The sequence below is a fragment of the Sardina pilchardus genome, chromosome 3 (genome assembly GCF_963854185.1).
Source record: "Sardina pilchardus chromosome 3, fSarPil1.1, whole genome shotgun sequence".
In the NCBI taxonomy this organism is placed as follows: Eukaryota; Metazoa; Chordata; class Actinopteri; order Clupeiformes; family Clupeidae; genus Sardina; species Sardina pilchardus.
Window position 1 is genome coordinate 39,588,414 of NC_084996.1, and position 16,786 is coordinate 39,605,199.

The 16,786-nt window shown below is 41.3% G+C and overlaps 1 protein-coding gene across 2 annotated transcripts in view; it reads left to right on the forward strand.

Annotated features, from left to right (window-relative positions):
• Nucleotides 1-16,786, forward strand: part of usp31 (ubiquitin specific peptidase 31) — a 150,868-nt gene that overhangs the window by 107,623 nt on the left and 26,459 nt on the right. For both annotated transcript variants that reach the window (XM_062533282.1, XM_062533283.1), the window contains exons 8-11: nucleotides 11,115-11,226; nucleotides 11,335-11,429; nucleotides 14,877-14,954; nucleotides 15,250-15,379. In XM_062533282.1, coding sequence (XP_062389266.1) covers nucleotides 11,115-11,226; nucleotides 11,335-11,429; nucleotides 14,877-14,954; nucleotides 15,250-15,379 — 415 coding nt within the window. The remainder of the gene's footprint in view (nucleotides 1-11,114; nucleotides 11,227-11,334; nucleotides 11,430-14,876; nucleotides 14,955-15,249; nucleotides 15,380-16,786) is intronic.

Below are 16,786 nucleotides of genomic sequence, written 5' to 3' on the forward strand. Positions count from 1 at the left end.
ACACGAGCTGCACGAACACGTGAAAACGGTTGCACCTGCGTTCAAAGGCAGCATCCATGCTGACTTGCTCCTAGAGGCGTGGTAGCCCCTCTCTCTAGGCACGTCACTCGACTCAAATTTTATTTCGGATGATACTCAATGTGGCGGACCCTCGCGTGAACGCGCAAACGAAGTGGAAGTGTGGGGTAGTGTTTAGGGGCACGTTTCGGAAAGGGCCTTGGTCTCACTGAGCCTGACACTAATTATGTAAATGTGAAAATGTGTGTGAATGCTGATCCACAAATTCACATAGAAGTTAACTTAAAATGTAGAAAAAAATATAGGCTAGCTCTTTTCAGCAGATATCGCAAACATGAAAAAGATTCGCTAAACTAAAACATCTTTATGTTTTTAGAGCAAATTTGGCCTCTCACTGGTGGGTTCCGGAGAGGAGGACAGAGTGGGAGTCGAACCCGGGTCGCCAGCATGCAGTACAGACGTCCGAACCAGTTGCGCCACAGCTGTGGTCTTCTAGCTGATGAACGCCTACGCCTTCTTAGTATGCTTTAGTTTGCAGAGTTTGTAGGCTATATGCCTACTTTTGCGGGGGGCAGAGACATTTTTCAAAGTTAATACCTAGGCCCTCTACAAAATAGTAGCCTACATAGCTAAAATCTTTTAATCTCCGTGGCTATTCGAAATTGCGCTGTGAGCAGCGGAGGACAGTGACACTAAATATTGGTCGTTTATCCGGTCGTATAGCCTACCATGCCTTACCAGTGCATGGCTTTGAAAATATTACTGTAACAGTTGCCAACAAATATAAGGGATTCAGCCAGTCGAGTTTATTTGATATTCGCGGCATGCACTTGAAACGCCGATCAAAACTTCTGACATGTTAAACCTACATTAGTCATTAATTCACCACATGAGAAAATGCTGTCGTATAGCTTGACGCACAGTAGCCTACGGTAGTCTATGCCTATCTCTGAATCAACATGAACATGCATACCGAGATCTATAGCCTATAAGTTGCTAGAAATGTATTTTGCGGAGCTAGGCCTAGGCTACTAGTTGATGGTTAGGCTACTATGAATCACCCTCACGGCCCTATCGCATATCTGACCATCCATTGTTACAATGTTACAAAATGCGCGATCTTCTCCGTGCATGTAGCCTACAGTTATAAGTAAAGGGACAAGCATAGGCATGTATTAAAGAGATTTCTGTTAAATACATTTTATTTTCAGTTGTCAAAAGTGGTGGGGACAAAATCTGTGATAAAGAGTGCTGGGTACATGTACCCAGCGTCGCCGGTTAAAATGAACGCATGCCTCCGTTTTAAAATAGCCTATAAACATTTCTAAGTATTCCTAGCATATAAATGTAGCCTAATGTCCATCTTGTCCATCTCTTTCGTCTTCGCCTTGACAACAATAGCCTATTCACGGAAATGCAGTCTTGTAACCGTAATTAATTAATGAATTAATCTAAGGTTGCCTATCGAGTCTTTCAGGTTGAATTGAAGGCTATTTCCTTCTGATAGGCCTATAGGCGATTTTCTAAAACCATTTTCATTCATTTCAACAATGGTTTATTGAAACGTCGTTTGATTAATTTCGCCGGTCATCACCTTCATTTTAATGATTAAATGAGACGGATATGCAGTCTGCATCATTTAAAATGCAATTGAAATGCGGGTTGAAACTTTCTGCCACCTGGTGGTTGTTTGGGTACATTGCCTTAGCCTCGAAAAAAATCGTCCCGACAGCCTACGGGATCTGTTCGGGAGTCCCGCGTCAAAAGGTGCATTCTCAACCCGTACCCACTGTACCTGTTGGTGGACATGTGCATGAGCAACACACATGCCCACCAAATTTAGTTAATTTTCATGAATGTATGTGTCAACCACAACAGACAACACACTAGGTGGTGCTATAGAGTCCCTAAGCCACACCCTAGGCCAGAGCTCTGTCTCTGCGGCAGCAATAACACACAAGCCTACCTAATTGTCGTGACTGTATGTGTCAATCATAATAGACAACGTGCTAGGTGGCGCTATAGAGTCCCTAAGCCACATCCTAGGCCAGAGCTCTGTCCTTGTTTAACTGTAGTAATAAAACACATGCCCACCAAATGTGATTCATTTTCGTGAATGTATGTGTCAACCACAACAAACAATGCACTATGTGATGCTATAGAGTCCCTCAGGCACAGCCGAGGCCAGAGCTCTGTCTCTGAATAGCTATAGCAATAACACACATGCCCACCAAATGTGGTTCATATTTGTGAATATATATGTCAACAACAACAGACAATGCGCTAGGTGGCACTATAAAGTACCTAAGCCACACCCTAGGCCTGAGCTCTGTCTCTGACTAGCGGTAGTAATAACATACAAGCCCACCAAATTGGTTCATTTTTTGTGTATGTATGAGTCGACCACAATAGACAATGCGCTAGGTGGCGCTATAGAGTCCCTAAGCCACACCCTAGGCCAGGGCTCTGTATCTGACTACCGATAGCAATAACACACAAGCCCACCAAATTTGGTTCATTTTAGTGAATGTACCGTAATTTCCCGAATATAGGGCGCATCGTGCATATGCCGCAATACTTTAATTTATGTATTTAAAGAAAACAGAACTGTGTATTAGCCGCCCCCATGTATATACCGCACATGTTCAAAGCGTCTTAATGTCATGAAATGGCCATATTAACCCCTTCAGCCAAGTGGTCACTGCAAATTTAATTTAAAAGTAGCTTTTTCACCTGATCACAACATCAGGCGGCACCGAATTCATCATCAATCAGTCAAGCTTTAACCAAAGGCTTGTGTTTAAAAAACAAATACATTAACAAGTTCTCTTCGTTAGCCTATAGGCCAACTGCAATGTATGGCGTGATGTCCGTTTATCTAAAACCCAAAGGTTTTAGTAACGCAAATCATATTAAGCTGCAACAGCTGTAAAGGCACAGGGAAATGCATGAAGGAATATCCCGACACTTGTAAAACAACGCAAAACGTCATGGTAAGCAAATCATTATCTCCGAGAATCCAACACTTTATCAAACCTACATTTGAGTAAATTCTTATACAGTTCAACGCCAATCCAGTCCCAAACAAGGACGAGATCAGCTGATGGCTTAGATTCATGCGATCTTAGACAACTGGTTGTCACTTTTTGTAAACGCAATAGGCTACTTGCAGTCAATATTACACTTTTGATAGCTTCTTGACAAATATAAGAGCCCGTGCTGCTTTTCGATTTATTCAGGCAAACGCCCTTCTATTAACGGAACCCGACATCTCCAGATGCAGCCTATTGATAGGAACAACGAATGGGAAATAGACTGTGTGTACAATTAGTTTTATTGTCCTATTATTTAAGTCAATGACATCTTGAATAATGTTCAAATCATGACTGAATCCAGAAATTAATCAAAGGAACAATAGGCAACGGGAGAGATTTTAGGCCAACCGCGCCTTTCCAGGATCCCGAAAGAACAGGGATCAGAACATCGTGCAATGTCCTCAACAAACAATGCAAATATAGCATCAATTCCATTCCCCACATCTTATAAATGAACATATCAATGAAGTTATGATGAGCGTAATACGTTAACAAATCAACTGCAGACGCGTAGCCTGCATGAATTAAATGAAATTAAATGCATTGAAACTAAAACAAAAAGTTGACATAAGTAGGCTACCTCAATTATATTGAACAAGATATGTTTTTTTTTTAATGGTAAACTGGGCCTACATCTCGCTCTCTGAAAAGCCTTCGAATTCTGATGTCTCGGAATCAGAGTGGAAAAGGTGGAGCATTGCACTTGGCAGCCTGGTTTCTCCCACCTCCTCCTCATCATCACCAGATCCCTCCGAAAAATCGTCGTCAGCCTCGTCGCTTTCTTGGGCAAACAGTGTCTTCTTGAAACTGTTGACGATGGTTTCTGTGGTGACTTTGCTCCAAGCAGTCAGGACTCAGGAGCACACTTCTGCAAACGTCGCCTTCCTCATCTTTCCAGATTGCGTGTACGTGTGAATACCCTCCAGCATCCACTTCTCCCATTCACTCCGGATGTGGATTTTGAAGACGTGGTTGACACCGACATCTAGGGCTTGCAGCTTGCATGTGAAACCTCCCGGAATGATTGCCAGATTAGTTTTGAGGTCTTTGAAGTGGCTTTTCACTTTGGGTGTAAGGTGGGCAGACATACTGTCCATCACAAGGCCTGCACTGGGGCTAAAAAAGGCTCCAGGTCGGGCACGCCATACCTTGTCTGCCCACTCAATCATTAACTCTTCGGTCATCCAACCCTTCTTGTTGCATTGGACAACAATCCCCCGGGAGAATTTCTCATGGGGCATGGTCACCCGTTTAAAAATCATCATAGGAGCCAGCTTTGTCCCGTCAGCAAGGCAAGCAAGAACTACGGTGAATCTGTTTTTTTCGTTCCCGGCAGGGATGGAAATTAGCCACCCGCCACCCACCAAATGCATGTAGTTTTGCGCGCTGGCGGGTGAAATATGTCAACACACCCGCCACTGTGGCGGGTAAGCAACCACTTCTACTTCAAGTTGTTTATTTCATCAGAATATTAGCAGTCGCCGCAGAGATAAGAGCACACGCCTTTTATCAATAATCCTCAACATCGATGGACATGACAATCACAACAAACATTCTGGAACGGAACGCTCTGGAACGGCTCTCACCATTGCGTCAGCCTAGCCTACTCTTCCAGTGAACGTGGCAGCTAGATAGCCTACAACCATTGACTGTAGGCTATACATTTATAACGAGGCTACCGGTTAATACGTTTAGGTAGGAAATACATTGGATATAACAGATATACCAAACTCCGAGTCATGGTACCTAAGTTAAGCACCCAACCAACTAAACATGACCAAGGAAAAAGTGAACGGGACAACTCACAATGCCACAGGCTACCACGGTATAGAAGTTTTTTTGAACATTCACGTTATTTAATGAAAACATGTATCCTTGAACTATGCGTGATAACCGAATGAAACCTAATTAAGTTCACATACTTCTTGAAGTGACAGGCACTCAATTAGACCTACACACAACCCCTGTAATATCATTAAAGACAAGTGTAATCAATATGAAGTATTCAAATTACTGAATATTTTGAGTAATTATGCATATGCTATAAATTGTTAACAAAATATAGAAAGTGTATGAATTCAAATATGAAATAGAAACAAGACAAGCCATTTTCTGAGCAGGGTTGAGCAGAGACTAGGATTGCCACTGCTCTGAATGATCTGTATATCCAGCTTAAGGCAAAAAGGTTTTGCCTATATTTTTGTAATGTAATAGACACAGTCACACTTTTTAAAAACTATTTCAGCTTGTGTAGGCCTATCAGTGCTTTCTTATTGAACACAATACCGCGATAATACCGAAAACCGAAAAATAATTTTGGTCACTATAACCGTGGGGTTAAATTTTCATACCGTTACATCTCTACTTGGCAGTATAATGTAGGGAACGGTTGAATATATATTGGCTGGTAAAAATGTTGAGTGACTGGTAGATTTTAAAATCTACCTGCCACAGTGGCATGTGGACAAAAAAGTTAATTTCCATCCCTGGTTCCCGGTGGTTATGATTTTGACCGTCCTTTCTCCCGCTTCTCTCACTGTACGGTTCGGGGGCGCGTCAAAAGTGAGAGGCACCTCATTCATATTCCCGATTTTGGACATGGATAGGCTGTTGTCCGCAATCATCTTTTCAACGTATGTTCAGAAGCTCCTGACCTTCTCCTCCCAGTCGTCTGGCAGCTTTTGGCCAACAGTTGTACGCTGGCGGACAGATAACTTCTGTCGTCGCATAAACCTCCAGCACCAATGGGGGGATGCGCAAAAGTCGACGATTCCCTGCATCTTCGCTAGGTCAAGCGCTTTCAATCTAATCTGAACTGTCGAGACAGCTATACCTGACTCTCTAATGGATTTCACCCACGACATGAGATCCCCCTCCAGCTGTGGGTAGCGGCCTGGCTTTCCGCGATTAGCTTTCTTTGTCTTTGGAAAACTTTCAAGCTGTGCCTCTTGGGCACGCCATCGTCGAACAAAGCTTTCATCAACACCATAATCTCTTCCTGCTGCTGTATTTACCTTTACTTTTGCAACTTTTATAACTTCTACTTTAAATCCAGTGTATGACCGACGTCTTTTCTTATTAGAAGTGTCCAGGACGGTTTGTTTAGCAATGCATTGGCAAGAATTCTAACGTAGCCTACGATTTCAAACCAGTAGACTAAACAAAGCGCGCATCATAACATAAACACAAACGTAGTTTTAATGTAGCGCTTTTATTAGAATGAGATTTTAGCTTATTTTTTTAGGTAGGATATTCGTTGGTCCATGGATTTTTAGGAAATGTTTTCCCATGTAAAAGCCTCACCCATACCAGGGCTCCAGAGTGCGACTAATTTGGTCGCATATGCGCCCAAAATTTGTAAGAGTGCGCCTGAAAAAAATTCTAGGTTGCACTGGTGCACCTGACGCTGCTCGGGTGAAAGCATACATTTCTTTCACAAGTTTTCATTGTAGACTATGCGTGCAACTTAACCAAACTGTATAGAAGTAAACCCCCTCTCCTTGGTCCGCTTTCTCTCGCTCTCCCTCCCTCCCTAGGGTGACCACCGGCATGACACTGAAAAGTAGGACACTTGTACCCAAAAGGGAGGACAAATGCCCAAAAGGGAGGACACCCCCAAAATAAATAAATTAAATAAAATAAAAAAAAAATTATAAATAAAATAAAAATCCCACATAGCCTATAGCACATATTTTATAAATAAAATAAAAATCCCACATAGCCTACAGCTTACTGGCCTATTCTATGATAAATAATTTCTTATCAAAAACATTTCTGGATAAGTGCCAAAAACTCCTTACCTGGTTGTAAGTTTTATCCATATGGAGATCTTCAAAGGCTTGCTCAATAATTCCTAAGCCCGTTTATAAGCGAACATGTTATAGCCTGTCTGTTGCTGACAAATATAGGCCTACCTAAAATTTCCTCTTTAACTCTATATAGCCTATAATTGCGCAAACACTTAAAATCCCGACTTCAAAACGACAAGGCATGGACAGGCAAAATAGGCTATAGGCTACTATGTTATGCCTACATTGCCTACAAACAATTTCCAAATCAATTTCACTGTACGCTACGAGCTGGCCTAAGATCCGAAGTGGCAGACTAGGATACATTACAACAGCAAGACAAAATATACACATTTGGACCAAAGGTCCAATTATTCGTTTTTTTCAAACAGCAGAAATCAAATTATTATTCGCCTACAATCAAATGTTGTTGATATAGCTCAGTGGGTAGCTCAGTTGCTTCCAAATCGCCTCTCGCCAGGGTTGTGGTGGAAATAGGAAATCGTGACAGCTGCCTGGATTGAGCCTAGCGGGCGGCGAAGTGAACGCACAACCGGAAATAGTCTTTTTTTCCTCCTGACATAGGCTATGCTTTTGTGAAATTTTATAACATATATATTGAACGAAAAAAAACTTTATTAACCGGTTTTATGGATTTCAGAATAAAGTGTCTGTTCCGGAACAGTTGAAGACCATTTTGTTTTCGTTTCCGTTTCCGTTCCTCGTGAAATTCCGTTCGTTTTCGGTTTTCGTTTTCGTTCCTTGAACCGGTTCAGAGCCCTGCTAAGAACTGACCACGATCATCCAATTCAAAAGTGCCAGAAGAATTGTAGAGATCCTGATAAAAAGATTTAAATATGTGATTCATTTCATCTGGATCAAAAACTAACCCTTTCTGATGTGACCTGAAGAGTTTATGCAAGAATATTTTTCACACTTTCAATTTAAAGGGATTATCCGGAGTAAAATGCACTTTAGATCAATTTAGGGATGATTGGGAGTACATACGTTGAGTTGACATCAAATCATGTAATTCGGATGTGTTTTGAGAAGGTTCGATTTTACCGTCTTTAGCCAAAAACTCGTTAGCCTGGAAGTGAACCGGGCATGTCCTTTCGCCGCTACAAAACGCTATTTTTATACCCCTTCTACTGTTCCAAACAACATTACACTTACATGGTAGTGAGTAGAGGGTCCCTAAAGCCAAACCGAAGTATCCCGAGGTCTTTATGTGGTCGGATAGAGAGTCCAGTAGGGATGGGCGATATGGCCTAAAATCTATATTGCAGCCTACTGCGATAACGATATATATTGCGATATAAAAATTATAATAAAACCCATTTCAGAACGTAGCATAATCATTAAAATTGTAATACTTAAAGGCTTGAAATATCTCACTTTGCATGTAATTAATCTAATATAGCTATTATATAAGTTTCACCTATTAAGTTGAATTGCTGAGATAAATTAACTTTTGCACAATATTCTATTTTTTTGAGTTTCACCTCATTCTATTGAATAACATTTAAATAGCCTACCTTGGAACACCAGAGTATAACATATAAAAAGAGAAAATACTATTCATGACAGCACACTTTATGCAGATTATAGCCTAATATTCATAATACAACTCCACCTCTTTAATTCAGCTGTCTGGTTTAAGCCTTGAAATACTGTAACAAAGTAGCATAGTTGGCTGACTGTTCAGTTCCCCACGTGTAGGACTATTTTTAAGGTTTCAAGGTAGGCTTTTTCTCCTTGGGACAGGCCCTTTTGAGTCTTGGAGTTGGAAAACACTACTGGTATTGAGACGATCAGTCAAATTGAATGCAATTGTTTTAATTGTTCAAATATGTGTAGCATGATGCTAACCGAATTTAACAATAATTAGCTAGTCGTCTTCTATGCGTCATTGCTTTCATAATTGTGAATGTTTTATTTGGATTGTGCATGTCGGGGAGCGGGTGTCCATTGAGCGCGCACGAGACGGAGACGGAGGGAGAGAGAGAGGGAGAGGGGGGGTTATTTCTATTCTTTTGGTAAATTGCCACCTAGCTTACAATGAAAACTTATGTATACTTTCACCAGAGCAGCGTCAGGTGCACCACTGCGACCTAGAATTTGTTGTCAGTTGCACCAGAGAGGGTTAACGCGGATCTTTGGTTGCACTCTTAAAAAGTTTGGGCGCATGTGGTCACACTCTGGAGCCCTGAATTTCATCATCAACATGCATACGTGCAATATAACTGAAATCTCTATCGCAGGCCAGTTTTATATTGTTTATATCGCATATTGTTTATACCACCCATAACATAGCATTACAGAGGCTGAAGAAATCCACAAATGTGAATCAGCTGCGCTAATTTTTTACGGCTCCTTAACTATTATGGCCAGTTCATCCAAAATCTCTCCACCTTATTGAAACCATTCCATGAATTATTGACTCAAGGAAAGAAATGGGAGTGGTCAGAGGCTTGCCAAATGCCCCTCTGAATTCAGATGACTGAAGGCCCGATCAGATTACAGGCGGCATGCGCTATGAAACCCATTCATTTCAATGGGTTGAGAGCGCAAAAGCGGCTCTGCCGCTAAGCGCAGCAAAGCGCAGCGCCGGCGGCATTTTGCCGCTTTGCCGCTGTTGCGCTTGCCGCGGTCAAAGTTGAAACATGTTCAACTTTGACCGCGGCGCGCTGTAAGTGAATGGACTTTTGCGCGGAGCCCAGCAGTAACCATAGAAATAGGAGCGGTAACAACAACGAAAATCGTAGAACGTTATCTCAACCAAGAGCAACCTAGCGGTGAGCGCAGCGCATGCTGTCTATAATGTGATCGGGCCTTGACCCACTTCGACCCAGCATTGCCACTCCAGTTAGCTTGTGACGCCTCCCCCTATGGGGTTGGCACAGTGGTTTCGCACATATTGTCTAATGGCACAGATAAGGCCATTGCCTTTGCTTCTAGAACCCTCAACAAAGCTGAATCTAACTATGCCCAGATTGAGCAGGAGGCTTTGAGTATTATCTTTGGAATTCGGAAATTCCATCAGTATCTTTTCGGGAGGCGATTTACGCTCCTAACTGTTCATAAACCATTGACAGCCATACTGGGACCTCACTCAGACATCCCACCACTGGTGGCAAGCAGAATGCAGAGGTTGACCCTGCTGTTGTCAAGCCATGACTATAACATCAAGTATCACAAGTCAGAGCTACATGGAAATGCAGATGGCCTTGATTGCCAAACATTTGAGAAGGACACCGATCAAGAAAGCCCCTGGTCCAGATCACATCTGCGGTTACACACTGAAATACTGTGCTGAGCAGTTTGGACAAGTTTTCCAACAGATATTCCAGAGGTCTCTATCTACTGCCACTGTCCCACAGTCATGGAAACACCACAATTATTCCCATTTCCAAGAAGAGCAGTCTTAAAGGTCTGAATGACCTAAGACCCATGATTGCTCTTACCTCCCTTGTCATAAAGGGAAAAAATATTTTTTACACCTCCTTTATTAAGATAGATGAGCCTTTATTTTCTCCAAGTGGAGAAATTTGCCTTGGGCAATCAAGAGAGTGAGATTGAGACACAGATCAGACAAAAAAAAAAACACACAAAAACATACATTAACACAAAAACACCAACCAATTAAAAGTGTACTGACCTTTTCATCAATACTGGTTTCACTCCCTATCAATCAAAAACAAGAAACACCTCCAGAGCATTTTGCACACATGTTCTAAAATCATTGGCCACTCTCTTCAGTCTCTGACATCACTGCATCACAAGGCAACACTAAGAAAAGCCAACTTGTTGGTGGCAAGCTTCTGTATTTACATTTGGGTGAACGACTGGAAGTGAACCTCACCAACTCATACTGCATAGAAATCTTGTCAAAGAACAAAACAATAACGGTATCAACCGGTTACCATTACTTTAGATAAACGTTTCTGTTCCAGAACATAAGAAAATGTTCTGATTTCGTTTCTGTTCCTAGCAAAATATTGAATGTTTCTGTTTTTTGTTTTCGTCCGCGAACCGGTTCAAAGCCTTGTGCTTGGCAACAATTGACAGATTTTTATTGAAAATCTTCAGGTTTTTTTTTTCCATAACATGCATCTTGATGAGGTTTTAATATAAAACAGTTTAGCAGATTAGAATCAGGTGTAGATGAGGATTTAAGGTGTCAGATTTTTAAAAATTGTTTCTTTTGCAGGTTTGGTCTTCCTTTTGTGCTGTACATGGACCGCACTGTAACCTGGGATGTCTTACAGAGGGAAATCCTAGAAAAAATGCGACACCTTCTCAGGCCAGGAGTGTACATCCAGGTACAAATGGGCAACATATTAGTGACTCAGCTTTTGAGTCTTTAAATAAAGGTAACCTAATTTCCCTCTTGTCTTTTGAGGTAATTAGTAACAAACTGTTTTTGTCAGGTTGGACCCTTCAGCTTGCGAGTTGTAGGTGTGGTGGGCATCACCTATTTGTTACCGCAGGAGGAGCAGCCTTTGTGCCACCCGACTGTAGAGAGGTCTGTTGTTATTTATATATTTACATTATGATTATTTTATGTAATATATATACTGTACATAGATCATGATTTACCTCCGCCAAGGAGGTATGTTTTCATCTGGGACCGGCGTTTGTCTGTCTATCTGTCTGTTTGTCTGTCTGAAATTTTCAGGGAAGGTCAGACATGACCCAAGGAAGAAACGATTAAAATGTGGTAGTGATCTGTAAATCCGACGGGATTCTGGAGGCGTTTATGTATTTAGTAGTGCCTTGCAGCAAGCCCACTAATTAGGGTATACCAGTGGATGTTTTCACAGTTGCATGCTATTTCAATTGCATTTGTATTCACAATGGTAATTTGAATATTTTGAATCATCAATGTGAATGGGGAATACAGAGTGGAATTGATTCCTGTTTCATTAAAGTGTAAGTTTGGCGAAAATTGTTTTTCTGAATGAAAATACATCAATTAAGCCACGGAAGAAGCATTTTTCGTTGATCACTCAGTACAAAGCTAGCACGGGCAAGAGCTACAGCCCAAAATAGCAAACAATGGGTTATCATAGGGCCTACAGCCATACGCTTACAAATTCACATTTTTAAGCCACTAACATTGCTCAAAACAGCGCCAAACCTTGTCAGCCACTTGCTCTAGGTGTTTATACATAAAACGAAGCACCAACAACTTGGTTCACGAACCCGACGTTTATAAAAGAAGACTGGTATGAACACTTACCCCTTCCAGCTCCTCACGAAGAAAAGTCCGTGATATACACGCAATGCTCCCGTGTGAGATCTCGCGTGACAATTCTGTGCTTCAGATAGGGTTGCTGTCTCGAACTGATGCACTAATCCAGCGCAAACTTTATGGGCGCTGCCATCTTGAATATCGCCATTACTGCGTGCCTGCGAGTGTGACGAGTGACACTTGCCTGTGCTTTTCAATGAAAGCATCCTGTCAGAGAATGTCTAATAGAGATCCTGCTCATGAAAGAAAATGTCAGGTGAAAGGGAACATTGGATCAGTGATGTCAGACTGTGCCAAAACTTACCGATGAAGGTAATTTATTAACCACAAAAGGTATTAAGACGTGTATTAATGACAGCTAACCTCTGCAACAGTCGCCTATGGAACCAACAGGCAAATTTCTTAGCAGCCAGCCACGCAGTAATGGCGGCGCTTACTTCCGTGTTTCGCTGGATTAATGTATGCAAACTATTCCAATGTTTACAGACTGATTGGTGCTTCGTTTTATGTGAAGACACCTAGAGCAAGTGGCTGACGAGGTTTGATGCTGTTTTGAGCAATGTTAGTGGCTTAAAAATGTGAATTTGAAAGCATATCGCTGCGTACCCCCTGTTTGCTATTTTGGGCTGCGTACCCCCTGTTTGCTATTTTGGGCTGTAGCTCTTGTCTGTGCTAGCTTTGTACTGCGTGATCAACAAAAAAAAATTCTTCCGTGGCTTAGCTCAGAAAAACACATTTTCTTCAATTTTCACCAAACTCACACTTTAAGTGAATCTTTGCATTGACAAAAAAAATTAAAAACAGATTCAGCTCAGGGATCAATCGAAACCAAATTCACCTGTGGATTCCATTAAAAACCCATGGCCAAAGCAGATGGGTAGTGTAGGCTATGTATGGAATCTAAAGAAGAGAAATCCTTCAAAATATGAACAAATGACTGAACAAGGGACAGATAATTAAAGTGGCACTAACATTTTTTGCCTATATTGTCTTGACAAAACACCAGAGCTGTCAGGAAAATAAATGTCTTCTCTAGAGTCTGGAGAAATCATGTTAACAGTATGAACAGAAACCCTGTGAACTTTCTGATATTCAAATGCTGCTCCATTTTATACACTCTACAGCTGCATACTGTCACCATCAACCTAGATTCTTTTAATTATTATGAGTGAGGGTAGAAGGGTAAAAAGGGTTGAAAGGGGAAAATATAGGGGTGGCACTGTTCACAAAATCTACGGTTCGGTTTGTATCACGGTTTAGGCTCACGGTTTTCGGTTCGGTACGGTTCTTGTTTTTCTTTTTTCTTTTAATCTTTAACACTCCAGAAACATATTTCAGCATACCGGTATATAGCTTAATCATCCACAATTAGGCTAGAGTATTTAAAGAATAGTTCTCATGTAATAATTCACAAGCTGAATTTGGCTTCACATAAACCACATTATTGTCTAAGGAAACAGTTGAGATGTTGATACAGCAAGAGGGAAGACATTGATGATTTCAACAATCTTTTCATTTATTTGGCAGGGATGGTGCACCAGCACAAAATGTAGGTCCACCCTTATTTTTCATTGCATCGCCTTTTTATTGCTCTCCTTTCATATAATGTGAATGATTTTTTAACAAGATGTAACGCTTGTCTTTATTTGAAACATACACACATTATGTAATTATTTATACATTCTATAAACTGACATTTCTGATATTCATAACAGCAAACTTTATGCAGATTATAGCCTACTATTCATATTTCAACTCCACCTCTTGAATTCAGCTGTCTGGTTGAAGCCTCAAAATATTGTAAACAAAGTAGCAGGCTAAGCTTATCATACTCTACTGGTTGGACTGTTCAGTTTCCCCACATGTGTTTAAATTTCAAGGTAAGCTAATACTTTTTCTCCTTGGGACAGGCCCTTTAAAGTCTTGGAGTTGAAAACATGGGTATTGAGATGGTCAGTCAACTTGAATGCAACGAACAATGAACCGTAATATGTGGCGGCCGGTGCTCAATCGGTGGTACACCGCCACAAATTAGTCTATGTGTGGGAAACACTGTCTTAGGGCGTACTCACACTAGGCAATTCGTACCGTACCCGAGTACACTTTGCTCCTAAAGTCCGGTTCGTTTGACCAGTGTGATCACTTCGTTCCGTACCGGGGTACGGTACGCTAGTACGCTTGGAGGAGGTGGACTCTGGTACGGTACGCATGGAAGCACGACGTCATTAATGATGAAATAAACAATAACGTAATTTCTAAAGACTCGCGCGCAGCACTCAAAACTCCATACTCCTACTCTCGCGCGAAAGAGAAACACATTCACATATGGGAATTAATTGTGCATGGCATAACTAGCCGGAACCGTAGAACCGTACGACGAACACACACTCCGAACCGTGACATGCCATCCGCACGGTTCGGAGCATTTTTCAAAAACCGTGCCACCCCTAGTAAAAAAAACAAATGAAGGTGTATGTGTGGTGAGGGTTTGTCATATGAGCTCAGAGTAAGAAAGTAAGTCAGCAATGTTTATTTGTATAGCGCATTTTAACGTGCACAAGTGCAACCCAAAGCGCTTCGCAAGAGTGAACTTGGCACTTAATGTTGTAACAGTTCACCCTGTTAATGAAGTAACAACAACGGCCCATACATTTTTTCCTGGTGTTTGAAAACTATTGCAATTGTCAGCTATTGGATTTTTGTCCCAATTTGTCACAGAGCATACAAGTCATGTGGTCAGGGTGGACCTCCACATGTGAAGATTGTGGTGGAGTGGGACAAGGAAACAAAGGACTAGTAAGTTCAACAATTGCTCAATAACACTGCTCTGTTATGTGGCCCTGTAACAACACAAATAACCTGGCAACATATGGGAGGGTTAAAGGATTCTTGAAGGGAGAAATGAAGGAAAGAGTGATGAGACATCTATACAATTAAAAAGCTAAACATGTAAGTTAAATGTTAAAGTTTAATTCATGAGAGTGTATGTGATAAATAAATGAAGATGTTCTACCCCCAAGTAAGATTTATATAAATAAGTCAATCATCTATTTCTTCAGTGTTTGTTAGATGTATGTGTTTTCATTTACAGTTTGTTTGGACATATGGAGGAAGAGTATATTCCAGATGCTGAGAGTGTGTACCTTCACAGAGAGCAACATCACCACCCTCAGGCCTGCACCCTCGCTCAGTGTTTCCAGCTCTACACCAGAGAGGAACAGGTGACATACATTATAGAAATCAGGATAATATAAGCAATGTTTTATATGCCCCCCCCCCCTCCAAAAATTACTCTGCTCTAAATCTATTCCTTTTTGTATGTTATATGTCAAAGTCTGTGTAAATAATAGAAAGGTCGCTGATTAACACTTGCAATTCAGTGTTGTGGTGGTTTTAAAAGAAATTCTGAAGGTAGTAAGAAAAGTTATTCAAAAGTAGTACATTTAACTTAAGGATTGCTGTAAATACCCTGAGAATGTACGAAAGGAGGCTCTCTCTATTTGAACCAAAATCCTTGATCTGGGATTTGGGGGTCAACAATTGAGAACTAACTGGGAGGTTTTCTCTACCCGAGTCCCTATTCCAAGTTATCTAGCATAGTCACAGGGGGAACTGACCAAATATCTTTTCTTAACTTTTCTTAATGGTCAAACTCTGTATAATGTACATGGAATATAACAGATCTGATATAAACTAGTCAGTGCTGGATGCTACTAAAGATGCCGCTGGTCCGTAGAGTGCCCTCACAATGGGAGCCCGTCTGTCATGCCCTTATACACTGCATATTAGCCTAAATAGCCCGCAACAAGCGTTGCACCTATCACGCTACACTGTCGTGTTTTAAAAACTAAGCTGATGCACGGCCGGTCTGGGTTTTCTGAGGTTGCCAGCAAGGCTACAGGCTGCATTTACCATTACAGAAAATCGAGTGACTTAGCAAGATATACCTATTTAGAGTCAGGAACATACGCTTACCGTGACAACAACGGTCTGTCAGTACGCAGGCTTCGCCGATGCACAGAAACGGTTAAAAAAAAAAAGTTCTGATAGCCTGGAAAGCCTCAGTGTCCGTGTTGTGAACACACGAAATATGTGCTACAACTTCAATAGAGACAAGAAGATAGGCTAGGTTGGCAGGATATTGCCTAGGTCTACCTGTAACTCCTCAAATTATGCCCATTCTATTTAGGCTAATCAGGCTCTGCATATGTGCGTTTGGAGCGGCATGCCATCAGAACATTTTTGGTTTGTTTTGGGGTCTAATTTACTCTTAGACTGTTTGATTATATTGCTGTATGTTTGGACAAATGACCACTGCAATAAAATTGTTTCATGTTGTTGAAACACTGTCGGGATTTCCACCCGCTGTTTACGCACCAGACATGCAATGCGCTCTGTGTTGGTTAAGTTATTGCGCAGCCAATCAATACAAATCAGCAGAGTTCCTGCCTCGGTGTATTGCCTAATCTTGTAAAAAACAAACAAACAAACAGCAAGCCTAAACGGGCAAGCATAGTGAAATTAAACGGTGAGGTCTAAAGCCTGCATGCACATAACTTGTTTGAGCAGCAGAGACAATAGGTTACGTACTACGCATGCAGGCTTGCAAGACTGTTGTTGCTTTTTAT